Here is an 18,681-nt window from a genome sequence, read left to right as displayed (position 1 = left end):
CCGCCGCCTGCTTCCCCTGCTCTCCTACCCGGCTCTCTTCTTGAAACCGATGAGGGCTTTACCTGGATCGCGACCGGAGGACGGGCTCCTTTATTTGCAGCTGTCTCTGGGAGACAAAACTTCGAAGAAGTTGGGAGAACAAAAAGGGAAAAAAAAAAAAAAAAAAAAAAAAAAAAGAAAAAAAAAAAAAAGCGACGTTGGGAGGAGGAGAAAGGACAAAAAACAAAAACAAAAAAAGACAGTGAGTCCGAGCAGCCCGGGGCACTTCGGGGCCGGCGGGGAGCGGCGGGAGCCCCGCTGCCCAGCGTCCGTCCCGCACCGCCCCGCGCCCAGTGGGGCAGCGCCGCCGTGCGGGGCCGGACCCCATCCCGCGGGGCGGCGGAGCCCCGGGCACGGTGCCGCTCCGCCCGCCGCCCCCCGCCCGCCCGCGCTCACCGGCGTTGCGGAGCTTCTTGTTCCTCAGCACCGAGAGGATGACCAGCGCGTTGCCCAGCACGTCCACTACGATGGTGACGATCAGCACCGCCGCCAAGCCGCTGGCCGCCCGCGCCGCCGGACCCCCCTCCAGCCGGCAGCCCGAGCAGCTCCCGTTGCTCCCCGGCCGCTCCATGCGCGCTCCGCCCGGCCCTACCGGGGCCGCCCCGGCCGCCGCCGCCCGCTCCTCCCCGCCGCGGCTCGGGGGGCTCCCGCCGCCCCCTCCCCCGGGCGGTGCCGCGGCCCGGCCCGGGGCGGGGCGGGGGGGGCCGGAGCGGTGCCGGGGCAGGCGGCAGCGCTGTCCGACGGCGACACCGCGCGGCGGCGGCGGGATGCGCCCGGAGGTCCGGAGCGGCGGGGTGCACCGCCTCTCTCCGCTCCGCCGGCCGCGGTCTGTGTCTTGCGGGGCGGCCCCCGCACCTCCTGCGTTGGAGACTCGGTTTCGCTCCGTCCCGCCGTGAGTGGGAGAGAGAGTCTCCGCCGTCGGGTTCGCTCTGGGAACGCGTGCCTCCTGCCGCTGCCGTCCCGCGGCCGCATCCATTCTCAGCTCGGTTTAGAAAGCAAAGCCAGAAGGCGGATGTTAGTGGGGATGCGGTGAGCCGCGGCTGCCCCGCGCCGTCGAACGGGCTTGCCAGGGAGGGGGTTGCTGGCCCGAACGCGGCGGTGTTAAGGAGGCGTTTGGATGGCGCCTTCAGTGATATGCTGAGACTTCGTCAGCTCGGAAAGACTTAATCTACGTGTGTGGCAACAAATGAAAGGCAATTGGACACATGAAAGGCTCCTTCTTTCTAAACTATTCAATCCTCCTCTGGCCCGTCCTGTCCTGTCCTGTCCCATCCCTTGCACGGATTTGCTGAATTCTACACAATTTTGCAAATATTTTCAACCTATACCGACCATCTTTCTCTACAGCCTTTTGTGTCCATGCCCAGGACTCACCCGCAGTTCGGTGTAGCTCCCACATCCACATCCTTTCAGCAGTTCTCGACTTCCAAGTGGTCTGCTCTGTGCTGTTTCCACCACTTTAAGACATTTTCAGACATGCTTTGGACATGAAGAGCTGGGCTGTGATTTCCGAGGACCTTGGCTGAAATGCAGGTGCCTCGGGTTTGCTGAACCTAAGGAATTCTGAATGAAATCAAGGGCAAAGCTGCGCTTTCAGCAGATGTGTGTGATGCCATCTCTGCCAGCTGGGAGGCTTTCAAGAGTCCCAGCAAACCCACACCAGACTGACCATCTCCTGCCAACATCACACCCGCTCACACTGCCCCAGCCCCCCATCGGGGTGGCTGCTGAGCTGGGTGCCCCATGGGGTCCTGCCCTATGGTGCTAATGAGCAGACAGTAGCTGACTGACCTGATGCATGGTGTCATAAACCCACTGCTCCCCATAGCTGCAGAGCAGGCTGCTTGTTGGAGAATGTCCTGGGCAAGAGCAACCATGGAAGCATCAAAGCTGCCCAACAAAGTCTTTGGCCTCACTTATGTTATATATATATATATATTTACACACATGGACATACATACATATTTAGTAGCAGTGCAGCTTTAAAGCGATGAAATAAGAAATGGTTTTTTTTTTACCTGGTAACTTTCTTCGGTGCAAAACTGAGAGCTTCACCAAGCAGTTTGTTCTCCAGCACAGAGCCCTGGTGAGCAGCTCTGCTGGGCGCATCTGCACAGTTAGAGCAGCCCATCTCCCTATGACACTCAGAAGAAATTATGATAGATGGAGTGAGCAACTGTTTTCATCGGTGGAGCAATTGAGATGGATCGCTCTCGGGCTGTTTCCTCCCACCTTCCTGCTAAATGGACTCTTCACAGTTTCAATTAAGATAAAGCTGGTGTGCCAGGAACCAGTGGCAAGGAAAGAAAGGAAGGTGGATGGATCAATAAGACCTTCCTAATTATGCTTTGTCTGAACCTTTGATGCAAATCACGCCGGAATAAAAATATTCAGAGCGTTAGGCTCGTTTGATTGTGCAAGAACTGCAAATGTGATCACAGGAGAAGGTGACCAAGTGAGGGTCAGCAACCAGAGCTCCGTGATTCCCAAAGCACACGTGGCACACACACACACATAGAGGAAGATGGAGAACACACCTGCTGCATGGAGCACTGCCTTCCCCTCCCACCTTCTCCACTGTGCTCAGCTTGGGAAGAGTTAACCAGGTGTATGGCAACAAATGAAAGCTTGCATAATTGAAAGATAGCTGAGGCATTAATCTTCCTCCTCGGTACCTTGAGTCCTCTTTAAAAAGATTATTTTGTCTTCAGAGACAGCTCTAATGCTACTTAATGAATCGCTTATAAATGAAGGATTCTTTCCCCTATACAGGGATGGGCTGACTGCTACACTGATTTTTGTCAGCGTAAAAGAGACCATTGACTTTTGTCAAATACACAGAGATAACATCCTCCTCACACCTGAGCCCAAATGTAGTGCCTGGACAAGTGGCTGCATGGGGCTGACTGTGGACAGGGCTTGCTCATGGGACTGAGACTTCCAGAGCAATAAGAGGAAAATATTAAAAATAAAGAATTTAATAGAGAGAGCGCTTGATATTGTTCCCATTGAGATTCCTGGCAGCTCCCTTCCACCACTCACATTCCTGTCCCTTTTGAAAGCAGAGATGCTACTGCTTGCATAGCCCCAGCACTGGTGCCCACAGGGATGCTGCTGCAGGGTGGCTCCTCCTTGTCCCATGACTATCAGCCCCCCTCCTCATGGCTCTGCCAGTTCATCCTTCTAGCCCTAAGCCCAGTATCCTGTCCTGTTAAGTAAGGAGGAGCTGGAGGGCAGCCGTTGGGCACAGCAAGGTCTCACCTGGTTTTCCTCCAGCTGTGTTCAGAACAGGGACTTAAGCTTGTACCCTGGCTGTGCTTCAGCCCCAATAAAAGAGAGTTACCAGTCCACAAGGAGACAGGACAGGGAAATCCTTGGTACCCCCCCTCACCTGCAGGCATTTCTTCTGCAGTCCCAGCACCCTCCCCAGCCCCACACAGCAGTAGAGCCAGCCCAGCTACCTGTGCCTGCTTACCCAGCCTGGTGTACCATCCCTCCTGTCAACATCCTCCCTCTTCCATAGGTACGAAGCCAAGGCTGAAACTGCCACGCTCATCTTCTGCGAGGGGAGAAACAAGTGACTAAAGCAAGGATGCTCAAAGGGAGCCTTGCCCCATGCAGTCCCTTGCTGCAGAGGTGGCAGGAGCCAGGACACTGCAGCACCACAGGCACTCAGCACCTCATTGTGACTACTGGCATACTGGGGGGGAGGGAGGCAGCAGTTCTTAATTGCACACCAAGCAGCACCACTGCATCCACAGAAAGGAGCTTTGCTACCTGCAGCTGCTTGCAAAGGCCTCTTTTCTTCATCCTCATTATGGGAAATAGCCTGCACGGATCCAGCCACTGGTGGAGACACTTCCTCTTATGAAGTGTATTGCTTTCTGCTGTCAGTTATGAGCAGAGTGCTCGACAGCCCACTGCAAATTGCTGGGTGAAAGCATAAATAGGAGAGCAGAGCCCTGATTGCATTCCTGGTGTCAGACTTGCTAAAACAGCTGATAGAAATGCAGAGGTCAGGAGAAAAAGAGTGTGTTATCAGAGCCCTGTGGGACTGCTGGCACAGACAGAGATGGCTGACCGCCTTTTCCATTTCTCCACTGGCCGTGTTTTGGTCAGTGACCTCCTGGACCCCAGTGCCCTCCCCATGGAAGCTCCATTAGGAAACCTCCCACACAACACCAGCTCTGGGCTGAGCCCAGCAGCGTTTCCACAGGCTCTGCAGGTCAGTATTGATCCCACCAGCAGTGCTCCTGCCCACCGCAGTCAGTCCTTACCCAGAGAAGCCCCCAGCCCCAACCCTGTTGGGGATTCATCTCCTGCTCCTTCTGGGTACCCCACACATCTCCCACGTGGGACGGCTGCCTGCTTTGGGATTCCTTTGGTGGAAAAGCTCACCTCGATCAGTAGCTGCACTTACCTTTACGGCAAGATGAAAGTCATACTTGAATTCCTGTGGCTTTACAGGGACTGAGCTGCCAGCGTCTGCTTCCTGTCGCTCTGCTCTGCCACAAGCACTCCGGCCCCAGCTTTATACAGCCATGCAGAAGCCCGAGCCAGGCTTCATAACAGGTGTGAAATTTCATTTAACAGAGCTTTAGAAAAGGGAAAAAAGGGGGAAGAAGAGAAAAGAGAGGGACTTACATGTCTCAGGTTCACCCCACGCCCCTGAAACTCTGCCTGAAGGAAGCAAATTTGGAGCTTCAAATCTAGCTGTAAAGTCTTAAAGGTTTGGCACACCAAAAACAAATCTCTGGTGGGCAGCACTGCCCTGAGTCACGCTGCAAGGAGGGGCAGCCCCTGGCACCGGGGCTGGACACAGATCCCCTGTGGGGGCACAGGGAGCAGGGCAGAGGGCTGCAACCCAGACATCACCTCCACTGCAGGAGAAAGTTGCCAGGGATATTTAGAGTTTGTACGTGTCTTACATTTGTATATATATGTAAAGACTGACAAGGCGTTTCTATATATGCAACGTGAGCAGGGTGTTGCTATAGTGATCTTAATTTCACATTCCTTACATTAAGGAGAATACTGCAAGTTGTTTGGCATCGGGACTGTCTCTTTGTCACAGTGCGTGCAGCACTCAGCCCAGCAGGGCTCTGGTCTCTTCTGGAGCTATGGAAATAGAAATCATTGCAAACAATAACGCTGTCATCACTGTGCAGCAGCCTCAGATGCAGAGTCCTTTAAAGAAGGGAAGCAAAAAAAAGATGATGATGCAGACAGCAAAAGAGACGGCACGTACAGCCAAACCAGGCTGCAGCACCGTGAGCTCAGCCCATGCTATGGTGGGAGACTTGGCTGGCAGCCCTGGCAACACTGTGGGCATCACTAGGCTGTGCTTAGTTCTGCCTCCCCCTAAGGGAGCAAACCTCCTCACCCCTTCAGAACAGCAGGAGAAGCGGACAGGATTCAATGTTAAGCTGTAAAAAAGCAAAGCTCCAGAGCTCCTCGCTGGGGACCTCTGGCCACCAGCAGTCTGTGTAGGGCACAGCAACAGGTCCTGCAGCCACAGCAGGCAGATCACTGTGAAATCATCATCTATCAGGGTTAAACATTACGCATCTCCTCCCTGCCTTCCCCGGCAGGGCTGCATCAAGGTGTCTTGTGTTTCTTCCTCTGCAAAGGAAAACTTGGGGCAGTCACTGACAGTGGGAGGTCAGCGCTTGGAGGAAGGCCAGCCCTATGGCAGCGGGGCATGAGGGCTAAGAGTTAGGGAACACAGAGAGGGATATGGGCACGTGTTACTGTCATCCCCAGACTTAAACAAACGGAGGGTGTCACATGAAACTACACTGCTTTGACATTCAGAGGGGGAAATATTTACCTTGAGTGCAGAAATAGATGTTATGCTCTATGAGTCATATCAAAGCTTTTATGCTGAAAACTCCTCTCTGGATGAGTATGGTGATATTTCTCATCACGGTCCTGATCCAGCCGATCTATTTGCAGAGCTGAAGGATCAGGTAGGGCCACATTCTCCAGACGATCTGTTGATGGGATGAGCTCTTCCAGGGAGCTGGATGACACCTGCACCTCCCACTGCCCACACATCCCCAAGGGAAGAGCTGGGTACCCGCAGCCCTGCATCCCACTGCCAGCACCCATGTTAGGGATGTGGATGTGCACCCACTCGTGAGCAGTGTGAGCCCTCACTATATGGGTCTGGGTCCTGGCCCTGTGGCCATACTGGATGAGCCATCCAGCTCCTCTGCCTACAGGAAAGGCCGTGGCACTGCCAGAGCACAGCAGCTGGTGATTTATTTGGGAAGAAGCTTCATTTCTCACTGATCGCATTAGAAGCGCAGGATGGATTACTGCATGGAGTAACCTTGATAGCTGAGAAATTCAGCGTATGCAAATATGAGACTTAAATGGCTCTTCCTACAAAAGATTAGCCAGCGCATTGACATCTCTGTGATGTGGCACCAGAAAACAGACCGGTATGTAAGAGCTGAGTCTTTGTCACAAGCCACAGCACGCAGTCTACTGCCATCCACAAACGCAGCTCATCCCCATAAGCACAGTGTTTTGCACTCCTGCTCACCCAGCTGCACAGCTCTGTGCCCTTATGCCAGCGGGTGCTCACTAAAATGATGCTACACAGTTGAAACCACAGCGTGGAGCTGCTGGTAGCACCCAGGAGCCCCTCTGTCAGCACTAACCTCAGCCCAGGGGGAGCCTGGCCTCTCTCCCCTCCTCCAGCCCCACAGAGCTCAGCATTAGAGGCATGAGTGAAGATAGGAGCGGAACAGTACAAAACTCACAGCTCCCCCAGTGCAATGCTGCCCACTGCCCTGGATCTCATGGTGCCAGGCTGCATCCAGCCCTCTGGGCACCCAGTGGGACACAGCACACACAGCCCATCCCCAGCCAGGAGCCATGGCCAGGCACTTGGCACGGGTGCAGCGGGTCCTATGCTGCCCATGATGTGCAGGGCTGCTCAGGATGCTGCGCAATTCGAGACAGTCGCCTGAAGATGGCAAACCAACACTGCTGCTTATCATACATGCAAATAACCCTGTTGGAGGAGGAAGGGGGCTCCCTACAAATATCAGGACTGTATTCTCAGCCCATGGAATGCCAGAGCAGAATTTCAATCGCGATGTTTATCAAGGTCTGAGCCTTTCCCTCTCCTCCTCTTTGTTCAGCGCTGCCCAGCTCACAGAACTGCACGTGGCACACCTGGTACTGCACCACTCCTCGAGCTTGAATGCAAAGTCTGAGGGAAAAAAAATTGCAACGCATCCATTGGCACCAGGGAGCCATAGAGCCAGTGTGTGCATGCAATAATTTATCCTAAGCCTTCTAGTGGCATTTTATGTCTTTTTGCTGTAGTGCTATTACAGCTTTGATTACTCCATTTTTATGTTTGTCAGCACAGCATATGGGTGAGATAATTTGTATTCAAAGTATTAAACTGGCGATGTAAATTATTAAAGACCCAATTCATAAAAGCATTACACACTACATGCAGATCCCTTCCCTTGAACTCTTCTCTCTCCATTTTGCAGACCTGACTTAACCAAAGGCTGCCAGCAGCCCTGGGCACAGGGGAACCCCACAGAGCAGATGTGGGACAGGAATGCCGCCCCATGCAACTCACTCCTCCCCATAAGCCTGCTGTCCCCAGTGTCTCATTCTGACATCTCTGAAGATATAATGGAGAAGAACACGTTTCCCCATCTTCTCCATTTGCTACGGAGCACCCTGTGAAAGCTGCCACTCCTGCCAGGAAATGCAGCATTTCAGCTGTATCCCCTGCAATGAGGGGTGGCTGATTCCGGCGGCTGCTCACCAGATCATGCACAGTACCGTCATATTAAGCAGATGCCGTCTTCTGTTTTTCTCATTACTGAGATTTACTACCTTATAAGCTTATTATTGACGGAGGCTTTAGGCTTTCCTCAGGGCTGGGACATGGGGAAAGCAGCATCCCAGCCACAAGAGCATCCCCAGCACAGCTCTTTGTGTGGCCCCAGTGTTTCACCGTGCCCTGCAGCTAGTACGGAACAAGGCACCAAGTGAAGGCGCTGTGTTCTCACACCCGCACACACCGTGGCTCACTGCAGAGTGCAGGCAGGATGAAAGCAGGGGCAAAGCAAAGTGCTGGAGGTGAAGGAGGAGAATGGAGAAACAGCACACGCTGAGACGCAAGAACAGAGATGGCTTTTGGAAGAAGAAACAACATCAAAAAGAAGTAAACACACAAGCAAAACAAAAACAAAACAGTCAAGCCGCTCTTTGGCTATTTCTGCTCACAACACATTAACTCCTTTTCCAATATTTTGCTTTCAAAACCTTTTTCTTTAATTCCCATTTCATCACCAAATCAAAAGAAAGACAACCTCCAACCTGCCCCACTCCCTCGGCCTGGGCAGAACCAGGAGCTGGGCCTGAAGGTGCTCATGGGTCCCTCAACGCGGGGCACTTGATCCTGTGAATAGAAGCCCATTCGAGGTGCATCTGCTTCTGCCCAGGGCCAGTGGCGGTGCTCAGCACAAGCAGGGTTATGAGAGCCAAGCACAGCCCTGCTGTTTCCTGAGGGTGAGCTTCTAGCACATTGATTGCATTGGTCGTGGCTTTTTCATTAAAGGCAGGGGACTCTGGTAGGGAGGGGTTGCTCTACACATAGCACAAGTAACTGGTTTCGGAGCAGCCCCTGACAATGGCCATGCCCAGTGGCCAGCCGAGCCGCCACCAGCACAGCAGGCTTCCAGATGTCCAGCCTCCCTCCCGCCCCAGACTCATAATCCCCTACTTAGTCTGAGCTCTGGCTGATTTCTGATGCATTCAGCTTACCCAGCTGCTAGTGAACATCTGAATATTTCCCCCTTCCCTCTCACATTTCACCTTGGAGGAGAAGCACTTCTCCATCCTCAGCTCCGCCTTTATCAAGGCAATTAGTGCAACACAAAAGCGGTGAATGGGACCAAGAGGAGATCGCTGGCCTGTAAAATCCCCAATATTTCAAGACAGGCTGAGGCCAAATATGACTGCTGGAAAAAGGAAAAGGGTGAGTAACCGGAGTGCTGGCCTTTCTGCTCACAAAGAAACAGCTCAGCAGATCCACGAAGATACAAACCAGCTAACACAACGTAAAGTTTACAAACACAGCAGCTGTAATTCCTTCCATAACATCAGAGGACCAAAGTTTGCGAGGAACAAAAGGAAATGATTAACAGGGGAAATATGCATGGTACAAAAAAGACTTTTTAGTCCAAAAAGGGATGTCCATATTTAGAAACGCTTGATTCTCATTGTCAGGGCCTTGCTTTTCCTGAATGCATTTCTCCTCCATGAAAGAAAAAAGTCACAAAGGGAGTTTGTGGGCTGCTATGCCACATGTACACAGAACGCCGCTTATGTTCCTCGAGGAACAAGGGAAAAATGCAAAGACTGCAGAGCAAGTAAATAAATAAGCAGAAACTTCTTGTTCTTATTTGGGAGATGACTCCTGGCGAATGCAATCAAAATCTCCACAGAAGGAGAGTCCTGGGCAACTTGTTCCAGGGCTCCATCACCCTCACTGTGAAGAAGTTCTTACACGTATTTGTGCAGAACTTCGTATACTTCAGTTTGTGGCCATTTCCACTTGTCCTGCCACCACATACCACTCAGAAAAGACTGGTCTCATCCCTTTGCTGCCCACACCTTAGATTTTTATAGACACCGATCAGATCCTCTCTGAATCATATTTGCTCAAGGCTGAACAAATCCAGGTCACTCAGTCTTCCCCCGTAAGAGAGATGCTCCAGGCCCTGTGTCATCTTTGTGGCCCTCCGCTGGACTCCTCCCAGGAGATCCCTGTCTTTTTTATACCAGGGAGCCCAGAACTTTACACAACACTCCAGATGTGGCCTGACTAGGGCAGAGTAGAGGGGTAGGATCACCTCCCTCCACCTGCTGGCCACGCTTTTTGAATGCTCCCCAAGATGCTACTGGCAGCCATGGCCCCAAGCAGCCCCAGAGGTAGGCTGGGCCATTAGCACATGCCTGGAGCTGCTCCACACCTCCCCCTACAAAACACACGCGTTAGGGTACCGACACAAGCAGCAGGAAGCAATCCCATAGCACTGCCTTTGCTGAGGGCCAACCCCCCGTGTTGGGGCTGCGCTGAAGCAGTTCCACCTCAGAGCCCGCCCAAGTCCCAGGGCGTGCATTCAGTTCACACAAAACATTTACCAGACTTCAACCTGATTTACAATTGTATGGGCTACAGAGCAGCAGGAGAGCACCGCCTCGCAGCCCCAGCTCTCCCTGCCACACTGTGGAGCTGAGCAAGGGAAAGGGCAGGCTCTACCCTGCATCAGCACAGCCCTGTCCGTGCTACACCTTCCCCAGCCAGTTTGGTTTGAGGACACGTTGCATTTCAGCAGTTCGCATGCTGTCAGGACTGAGCACGGCCCCGAACACAGCCCAGCACCACCTGCCTTCCCAGAGAGGTGAACGGGTCCCACAGCCACTGCACAGACTGAGACCAGCTCCCCTCAGGCAGGTGCACAGGGTGATGTAACGGAGCACACTTTGGGAACAAAAGCCATTTCATAGCCAGCTCCAGCAAAGTCACACAAGGGGAAGTCCCCCTCCATCCCTCCCCTCAGATCTATTTCTTCGTTATCCTTCTCTACGCAGAATGGAGCTAATAAGAGACACATTTACTCTGCACAGATCCGGCGTAAAGTTGAGCAAGGAAGTTTCAGCTGCACAGCAGCCCAAAGCAGAACCGTCTGTTTGGAACACCACAAACATGTCAGAGCATTCTATCAAATAAACCCAGCCGTGTGAAATTAAGCAGTTCCCAATACTTCAGATGACAACATCTCTGAACACAAATCAGCGGTGGTGGAGTGGGGGAAAAAATCCTACGCTATTTATATACATTCACACTGCGGTATTTATCAATGGCAGAGCACCAAGAGGATAGAAGCACCAGCACTGCATCTGCAATACCCAAATTCAAGCCCCCAGGGTCCTGTGCTAGCAGTGTATTGACCAGCATCCCCCAGGCATGCCGTATTTCAGTTATTTGCCAGGCAGGAATAGGTAGTGCCTACAGCCCAAGGCCTTCATCGAGCCCTGCAACTTGATAGGTTTCCAATATAACAAAGACAAAGAGGTGTCAGCTCCAGCTCTTCTTTGCTAATACTATCAATAGGGCCTCAGCTCACTAGCAGTTAATTCAAAGCCAAGCTCGATTTGCACAGCAGCGATCTACACTAATTCCCATATGTGGCTAAAGGCAGATTTTGCCAACTAGACAATAGGAACGGCATTAGAGCTCCTGAAACGATGCCATCGCTTTTCTCTTCTGCTCCACCACTTCCCATCACATTTCCACGTGCTGGCATCTCCAGTCTTCTCCCTCATGACCCGAGGAACAGGAAAGGCAGGCGATACAAGGGTACCTGTTTCTTTTCCAGGCACGGTTTTATTCAGCCTTTTAAAAACACAACTTCCCATAAAATGGGAGCCAATTTCACACTTCTTTTGTTGTAGTTCATTAAAGACATTTAAGAATTGCCATCGTTAAGCAATTACAGAAATATTTCCAAGATCCAACCAACACTAAACCATAAAAAAAGAAGAAAACAAAAATCACCACGTGCGGTTATATTCCATAAAAGTTTCTAACTTGTTTTTGCTCTCGGGTCCTACTCTATCTCAGCATTAGATCAGTGTTTCGCCACAATACCGCAGTTATCGAGAGGTCACAGAAAGCCAGACACACGCCCAGTCAGGCGATGAAGCTGTTTCTCCTCACCATCATTGCTTCTCCTGCCTGCAAGCCTGGCCCTCGTGCAACTGCAGTTGCTGGCAGCACCCATATACCCACTGAGCACTTATCCTCTCCTGCCAAGCGGGCGGCATGCGGCAGCACACATCTGATGGTGTCACCACAAGCGTGCCTGCATGCCCACCTCCCCCTGGCCAAGCAGATGGGCTGCAAGCCACAGCCAGAACGTGAGGGAGAGGCTCAGAGCCACCAGACCAGGACTGAGCACAGTAGCTCGATCCCAGGCAGGGGGACACCCCGCTGCAATTGGGAAGATCAGGTCTGCGCTGCAGTCAGTGCCGGCAGAGGGAAAAGAGGTGTGCCATGCCCCTGCCCTGCAGCACCCGGTCACCTGGTGTCATTGGGAAGGACACAGAGCGGAGCACCTGCAGCACACTCCTAGTGCAGCAGCCAGCCTAGGCGCCTCACTCCTGCCGAGGGTTAAGATGCTAGAAAAAAACCACAAGTCTGAAACAGTTTAACACAGGACAAAAAAGGCACATTTTAATATGTACAGCAATGCATTCGGGCTATAAATTTACCCAACACAACTGGAAAAAATAAAAATAAAAAAAGAAATTAAAAAGAAAAAAAATCCAAACTATGCTTTTATACTTATTCCATAGTATCAGCCTCATTCCTAGCCACCTACCTTTCTCTGCATCTCTGAATGCTGCTATATACACACACAAACAAACAATTACGTCATGAATGTTCATTTAGGCTCCCAAGTTCAAGTAATAAAGTTCAAACTTGCATAGCATCTTATGCCACTCAGCCATAAACAGTTAGGATTGCATATTAGCTGGAGCAGCCTTCTCTTTCAATTCAGCCAGTTTTGGCTGGCCACCATTTATTTTATACGTTTAATCCTTGAGTCAGAATGTTTCTTAAGTCACCAGCCCTGAGGGATGCCACAGACTTCGAAATGAACCTCTCGCTCTTGTTCCAAGATCCTTTTAAAACCAGAAATTCCGAGTGTCGTCGAGAACGGTTTTAAAAATGTAATACTGTTTATTTTGCTTCAAAAACATTTCAGCATTCTAAACATACAAAAAAAAAAACCAAAAAAACAAAAAAAAAAACAAAAAAAAAAACAAAAAAAAAAACAAAATAAAACCAAAACCCAGAACGTTGCAAATCCGTTTTTTAAGTACAGAGTGTTTTTGAACTTCAGTTTGCTGCACCGGCTCTTCACTGAGGTTGACGATGAAGAGATGTCTACAGTTTCAGTTTAAAAACTACCGCACTTAACTAAAAAAATTCCGTACACTTCTCATGCCAGCTGAACCCCCTTCCACAACTAAGAATGGCAGCAGAATGCTATTTCACTATATACAGAAAGACAACTTTAAGCTAAATGGACGCCCACTGTAGTGTAAATAGATCTACCCTCACAGTGCATGCTTCGGGCCATGGCACCCCGGGGAACGTACGGCCTCTCCAGTAATCACTGCTCCTCTAAGGCATCATAACTCTAAGCATGTACCACAAGAATCTGTCTAGTTTTTACAAACTATAGATATGTACAGTTTATAACCCAGGATTTTCTAGCCAATAACCATATAGTAACACCACCTTACAAATTAAAAAAATGCTTGAAACATTTTTAAATGCTTTGTTACACCAACAGCAAAGTGCACAGAGTTAGGAGAACACTAGAGGGCCTTTTCATTTTAAAAATGTTTGGAAATATGTACAACTTTGATACAGTTTCAGGGTGCTAATTACACCCATGGCCACTTCATGTAAACCAGTTACAATTTCTAGAGCACTTTTAGAAACTACAACGCGATCGGAATCCAAATTATTTCTTTTTTTGTTTGTTTGTTTTTTAATTAAGCCTAATAAGGGCAAGAGGCGCCATCTCAAATGAGAGGTGCCGCATTGACGGTGTTTCCCCTACTCTATGGTATTCACATGGAGACAAGTATAGTACAGTTTTATTCGTCATCATCATCTTCATCCTCCTCTTCTTCATCCTCCTCCTCCTCTTCGTCTTCTTCCTCTACCTTTTTCCGAGCAGCTTTGGTTGCCGCTCCCTTTGCGCCATCAAACTTTCCTTTAGACTTGTAGTCTGCAACATCCTGCAAAGTCAAGGGGACGTCTTAATTTGCTCTAAGTGCCAAACACCCAACGTTTACACAGCAGTGCGGGACTGTCTTCCTGCAGCCACGGCCCCAGCGGGCGGGCAGCCCTGAGCCCCGCTCTCATCATTAATTGTCTGAGGGTAAGGGAAGCCAACCTCTTGTCACCTCCCTGCTAGCAGGACACAGTTCCCCTAACAGCACGGCAAACTCCGCTGCAGCTACAGGTGTGTTTTGCCTGGGGACGTTCCTCCCTGTCGGAACGCACCTGCCTGCCTCTACCCGACTGGAACCTGAACTGCATCCACCGTGAGAGCTGGGCCCTGCAGCACGACGAGAGCGCCTAACCGCCAACAGCCCCCACTGCTCAGCTCCGTCTGTCACACAGAGGCACCAGCAAAGGAGCCCGCAAGGAGAGACGCGTTTCAACAGCCTTACCTTCTCGTACTTCTCCTTCAGCTTAGCGGCCTTATTGTTATAAGGCTGCTTTTCACCATCGCTGAGGTTGTTCCACATTTCACCAAGCTTCTTTGCTACGTCCCCAATGGATATGCCAGGGTTTGTGGACTTGATCTTGGGGCGGAACTCTGAGCAGAACAGGAAGAAGCCAGACCTGGGGAGAAGCACCAGAGGACAGGGATCAGCACAGCAGCACACCCCAGCAGCAGCCCCTCCCTGCCCCGCAGCACAACATTCTCACCTACACCTACGAGTGGACAACAAGTTGGTTTTTTAACTATTATTTTTTGATAGTACCTATTTTGATTTTACCGTGGGCCGAACACGCAGCATTAGACCTTATTTTGTTTCTATTATACTCTATCTCCTCCCCTCTGCAATTCCACTTGGATGTACAAGTCTCACTGCAGCCCTGCTGTCCACATCCCTCACCACAGTGATTTAAGGGCACCGAGTATTGACAGCTCTGCCAGCACTCCACATGCTCAGGGTTACCGGCAGCCCAGAGTCTCACAAAACACTATCAACACCATCAGTACTTCAACACCCACAGTACGTCCCACTGAACTCTTCTGTCACAAGTAACAGGCAAGTTGTAAGCGCTGCAAGATGAAGCACGGTCACAGCCGTGCACACCGTGCCTCAGGTACTTACGGTGGTCGCTTTGGGGCGTTGGGGTCCTTCTTCTTCTTGCCACCCTTAGCTGGGCCGTAGTCCTTCATTTCTCTATCATATCGTACCTTATCGGCCTTTGCCATTTCATCAAATTTAGCCTTCTCCTTGCTTGACATGGTCTAGAAAAACACACAAAAACCACAAGACACCGAGCCACGTGATCACCCAATGTTCAATAGCTGGCAAACTTTGAGTACACAAGCCAACGCATGCCAGCTCCACAGGGCCGTTTCAGAATGTGTTTGTTTTCTAGTGGACCACTGTGGGGACCAAGGTCCTGGCCAGAACAGTGGCCACAGCCAGCACTGTGCAAGGGAGGCGGCCAGGTTGGCACGAGAGCTCACAGCTCTTACAGGGGACGACAGCAGAACACAGGGCAGGGACGCAGCATGCGGACCAGAGCAGCAGTAGCAGCATCCCCCTCTGCCCTCAGATCGGCACAGGCAACGCAAGCAGATAACAGGACAAGTCATCACTTCAAATTAAGTACCTTCCACCTCTCTGAGCACTTCTTAGAGAACTCTGCAAAGTTGACGGGAACCTCTGGGTTCTTCTTCTTGTGCTCCTCACGGCACGTCTGCACAAAGAAGGCATAGGCAGACATCTTGCCCTTGGGCTTCTTCGGGTCACCTTTAGCCATCCTGACTCTGCGAGGCAGAAGGGAGAACGGAACGCGTGAGCTTCAGAACACTCAGGTGTGTGCACAACGTGCACCTGTTTGTACATCAACACCCCCAGAAGCAACCTGCCCTCACTCACACCTCTCTTCCCACAACACCTCCTGCTGTCTCCCACGTGGTTCTGCAGTTATTCTTCCTTGGGCTGAAGACCTAAGCCAAGTGGAACCCATCACAACTAAAGTTTTACATCGATACGTTTACATTAAGCCAAAGGATGGGAACCGGGGCCATTGGGCTCACGATACTGCTGCCCATAAAGCACTACTCAGAAACCAGTAGGAGGTGTTTGAGTTGGTCTCCACAGCAAGGCTAGAGCCACACGTTCGGCACCAGCTATGCCTCATCCCCATGCTGGGGGCAGCTCCCCAGGTGAAAGGCCACTCAGATCCCACCCCACAGGAGCACTCTAAGGGTGGGTACAGGCAGGTGAGCACGCCTCAGCCAGCACAAGGCTGGGAGCACAGGGCAAACTTCGGGACCGATCTCCCCCACCCCGTCTGTTGTTCCCTCGGGGAACACAAACATTCCCACAGCAGCGCTCCCTATTCACGGCTTTCCAGCGGTCTGAAGACCCGGTGTTTATCGGTGCAACACGGCAAGGTGCCGCCACGGGGCCGGAGGGCCCGGCCCGCTGCTGACACCGCTCGGGGCCGGCGGGGCGAGGCGCGGGACGGGCCGCGGCCTGGCCGCGAAGTTCGGGGCGCGCAGGCCCGGCCTCCTCCCGCCATCTTCTGCCCCCGCCGCCAAGGTCACCGACGGCGGCAGCGGGCACCTGCGGCGGGGCCGGGCCGGCGGCACGGCGGGCGGGCGGAGGGGGCAGCGGCAGCGACGGACACCGATAATTCATCTTCCATTTTGTGCGCCGCCTCCCGATGAAAGAAACTGCCCCTGAAATACAGCGGGGTGCCGGGCGGGGGGCGCGGGGCGGCGGTCGGGGGCGGCGGAGCGGCGGCACGGCCCGCGGCGGCGGGGCTCGGCTCGGAGCGGGGAGCGGGAGCGGCGGCCGCGCCGCGCGCCCGGGCCGGCCCCGCTCGCTAAGATGGCTTCTGCCGGCGCCGCGCGCTAACAAAGCCGCGCTCCCCCTCCGCCGCGCTCTGCCCCCGCGCCCGCCGCCCCCGGCCTCGGCCCCGCCGAAACACCGCCCCCGGCGGGAAGGGGCTCCGGGGCGGCCCCACGGGCGCGGGGGCGGCGGGGCCGGGGCGCGGAGCGGGCTGAAGGCGCCCCCCCCCCCCCCAGCCTGCCTAGCGCAATGCTCTGTAACAAAGGCTCCCGTGCAGCCATTATAGCCGCGGCTCCGCTCCTCCGCGCCGCGAGAAAAAAGTGCCGCGAGCCTCCGGGCGGCCCCCCCCACGGCCCGACCGAGGGCGCGGGGCGACGGGGGGGGACGGCCCGGACCGAAAGCGAAGGGTTTGGGCCCCCGGCGGGGCGCTGGGGGGGAGCGATCCCCCGCCGCGACCCCCTCCCGCCGCCGCACGTCTTTCTTCCCCGCGCCGCGCTCCGGCGCCAGCCATGTTATGCGCGGCGGGCACGGCGCAGCAGCCGCCGCGAGTGCAGCCCCACGAGCGGCCCGGGCCGGACCGGAGAGCGGCGGCGCGGGCGGACGGAAAGGATCGGGGCGCCGGAGGCGGCGGCCGCGGTCCCAGCGCCGGGCCGGACGCGGCGCAGCTCCCTGTCACCGCCGGAGCGACAGCCATGTTAATGCGGAGCCCGCGGCGGCACGGCGCTGCGCCGCGCGGCTGCAACTTTCCCCCGCCGCGCCGCTCCCACCCGGGGCACACGGCCGGGGCCGAGCGGCGGCAGCGGGCGGAGGGAGGATCCCGGCCCGGGCGGGACGGGGCGGCGGCGGCGCGAAGCGGCGGTCCCACGGCGGGCAGCGGCCCTACGGAACGAGCGGGTGGGCGCGGGGCGCCCCGGGGCGCGCGGGGGGGGGGAGGTCCCGGCTGGGCAGCACCGAGGAACGGGGACGGGGCAGCCGCCGCGCCCCACTCCACCCGAGGCACCGCGCCGCGCGTTATGTGTCCCGGCCCCGCCGCGACCCGCGCGAGGGGAGAAAGTTTTGGGGAAATCTTTTTTTTTTTTTTAATAAGGAAAAAAAAAAATAAAAAAAACGGAAGAAAAAAAAAAAGCGGAAAAAAAAAAAAAAAAAACGGGGGAAAAAAAAAAAAAAAAGCAAGCCCCGGTAGAGCGAGAGGAGACGGACGGCAGCGCGGGGCAGGGCGGGGCGCACAGGGGGCAGCCGCCCCCCGAAAAGTTGCGGCGGGGCCGCACGTACCTGTATTGTTCGCGGCAGTGTGGCAGGAGCTGAGCGCAGGGCACGGCGCGGGCTCGGCGCGGCTCAGCCTCGCGTTGGCTGCCTACGAGAGCGGCCTGATTGGCTGCGGGGCTCCGCCGTTTAAAACAACCTCCTCGCCCGCCGATTGGCTCGCCGCCTCATGAATATTAAGCGCGGCAGCCCGGCGGTTGGCGGGCGCGGGTGAGGTCATTCGTTCAAAACGAGCGCCCGCCGGGGAACGGGGAGCGCGGCCCGGCCCGCGCCCCGATAGAGCTGCTCCAACCACGTGGCTGCGACGGCTCCGCTATACGGGTGTCCCCCAGAAGGATGGGGTCGAGCCCGGTGCCGCCCCCGCTGCGGTGGGCTCTTGGCGGCGCCGCGCTCTCTGCCCCGTTTAGGAAGCGGTCCGCAAAGCAACGCGGAGCGAGAAAGGGGAGCGGGGCTGCGGGGAGCACGGAGACCCCCGCTGCGTTGTGGGGAGCGCCCTCCTCCAGCAGCTGCTCCTCGGCGGTTCCCGTCTCCGGACCGCGAGGTCCCGATGTCCTGCCCCGTCTGCAGAGTTCGGTTCTGCCAGGCACGACAGCGGGCGAGTCCCGTCCCGCTGCTGACAGCTGCGCGGGGCAGGAGGGGCCGCCCGGACAGCACATCATTGGCGCGGTACAGCGGCTCCGCATTCCCGGCACCGACCCG

At 54.3% G+C, this 18,681-nt stretch overlaps 2 protein-coding genes across 3 annotated transcripts in view; both read right to left on the bottom strand.

The window, feature by feature from the left end:
- The window catches only part of GPR50 (G protein-coupled receptor 50), a 28,268-nt gene extending 27,056 nt beyond the window's left edge, over positions 1-1,212 (bottom strand). The window contains exon 1 of one of the 2 annotated variants that reach the window (XM_072335083.1): positions 895-1,212. In XM_072335083.1, coding sequence (XP_072191184.1) covers positions 895-1,015 — 121 coding nt within the window. In that variant the 5' untranslated portion in view covers positions 1,016-1,212. Of the gene's footprint in view, positions 1-435; positions 619-894 lie in introns of those variants that run through there. The other variant, XM_072335084.1, reaches the window with a different exon arrangement.
- Positions 1,213-11,442: 10,230 nt separating this feature from the next.
- On the bottom strand, positions 11,443-18,097 carry HMGB3 (high mobility group box 3). Its single transcript, XM_072336017.1, has 5 exons — positions 17,992-18,097; positions 15,530-15,686; positions 15,019-15,158; positions 14,344-14,518; positions 11,443-13,905 (listed from the first exon to the last, which is right to left on the bottom strand). Exons 2-5 carry the CDS (start codon positions 15,677-15,679, stop codon positions 13,762-13,764), a joined length of 609 nt encoding a protein of 202 aa, XP_072192118.1. The 5' UTR covers positions 15,680-15,686; positions 17,992-18,097; the 3' UTR covers positions 11,443-13,761.
- Positions 18,098-18,681: the final 584 nt, after the last annotated feature.

Source organism: Excalfactoria chinensis, chromosome 4, assembly GCF_039878825.1.
Source record: "Excalfactoria chinensis isolate bCotChi1 chromosome 4, bCotChi1.hap2, whole genome shotgun sequence".
Lineage (NCBI taxonomy): Eukaryota > Metazoa > Chordata > Aves > Galliformes > Phasianidae > Excalfactoria > Excalfactoria chinensis.
Note: the sequence above shows the minus strand (reverse complement) of the source record. Positions and strands in the feature narration are given on the sequence as shown.

Bases quoted from the DNA above. Each gene is read 5' to 3' on its own strand.
- HMGB3 (XM_072336017.1), bottom strand. From the start codon at position 15,679: ATGGCTAAAGGTGACCCGAAGAAGCCCAAGGGCAAGATGTCTGCCTAT. The intron at 15,159-15,529 runs GTACTTAATTTG...GTGTTTTTCTAG, and splicing joins AGTGCTCAGAGAGGTGGAAG to ACCATGTCAAGCAAGGAGAA. The intron at 13,906-14,343 runs GTAAGGCTGTTG...TTGACTTTGCAG, and splicing joins TGAAGGAGAAGTACGAGAAG to GATGTTGCAGACTACAAGTC.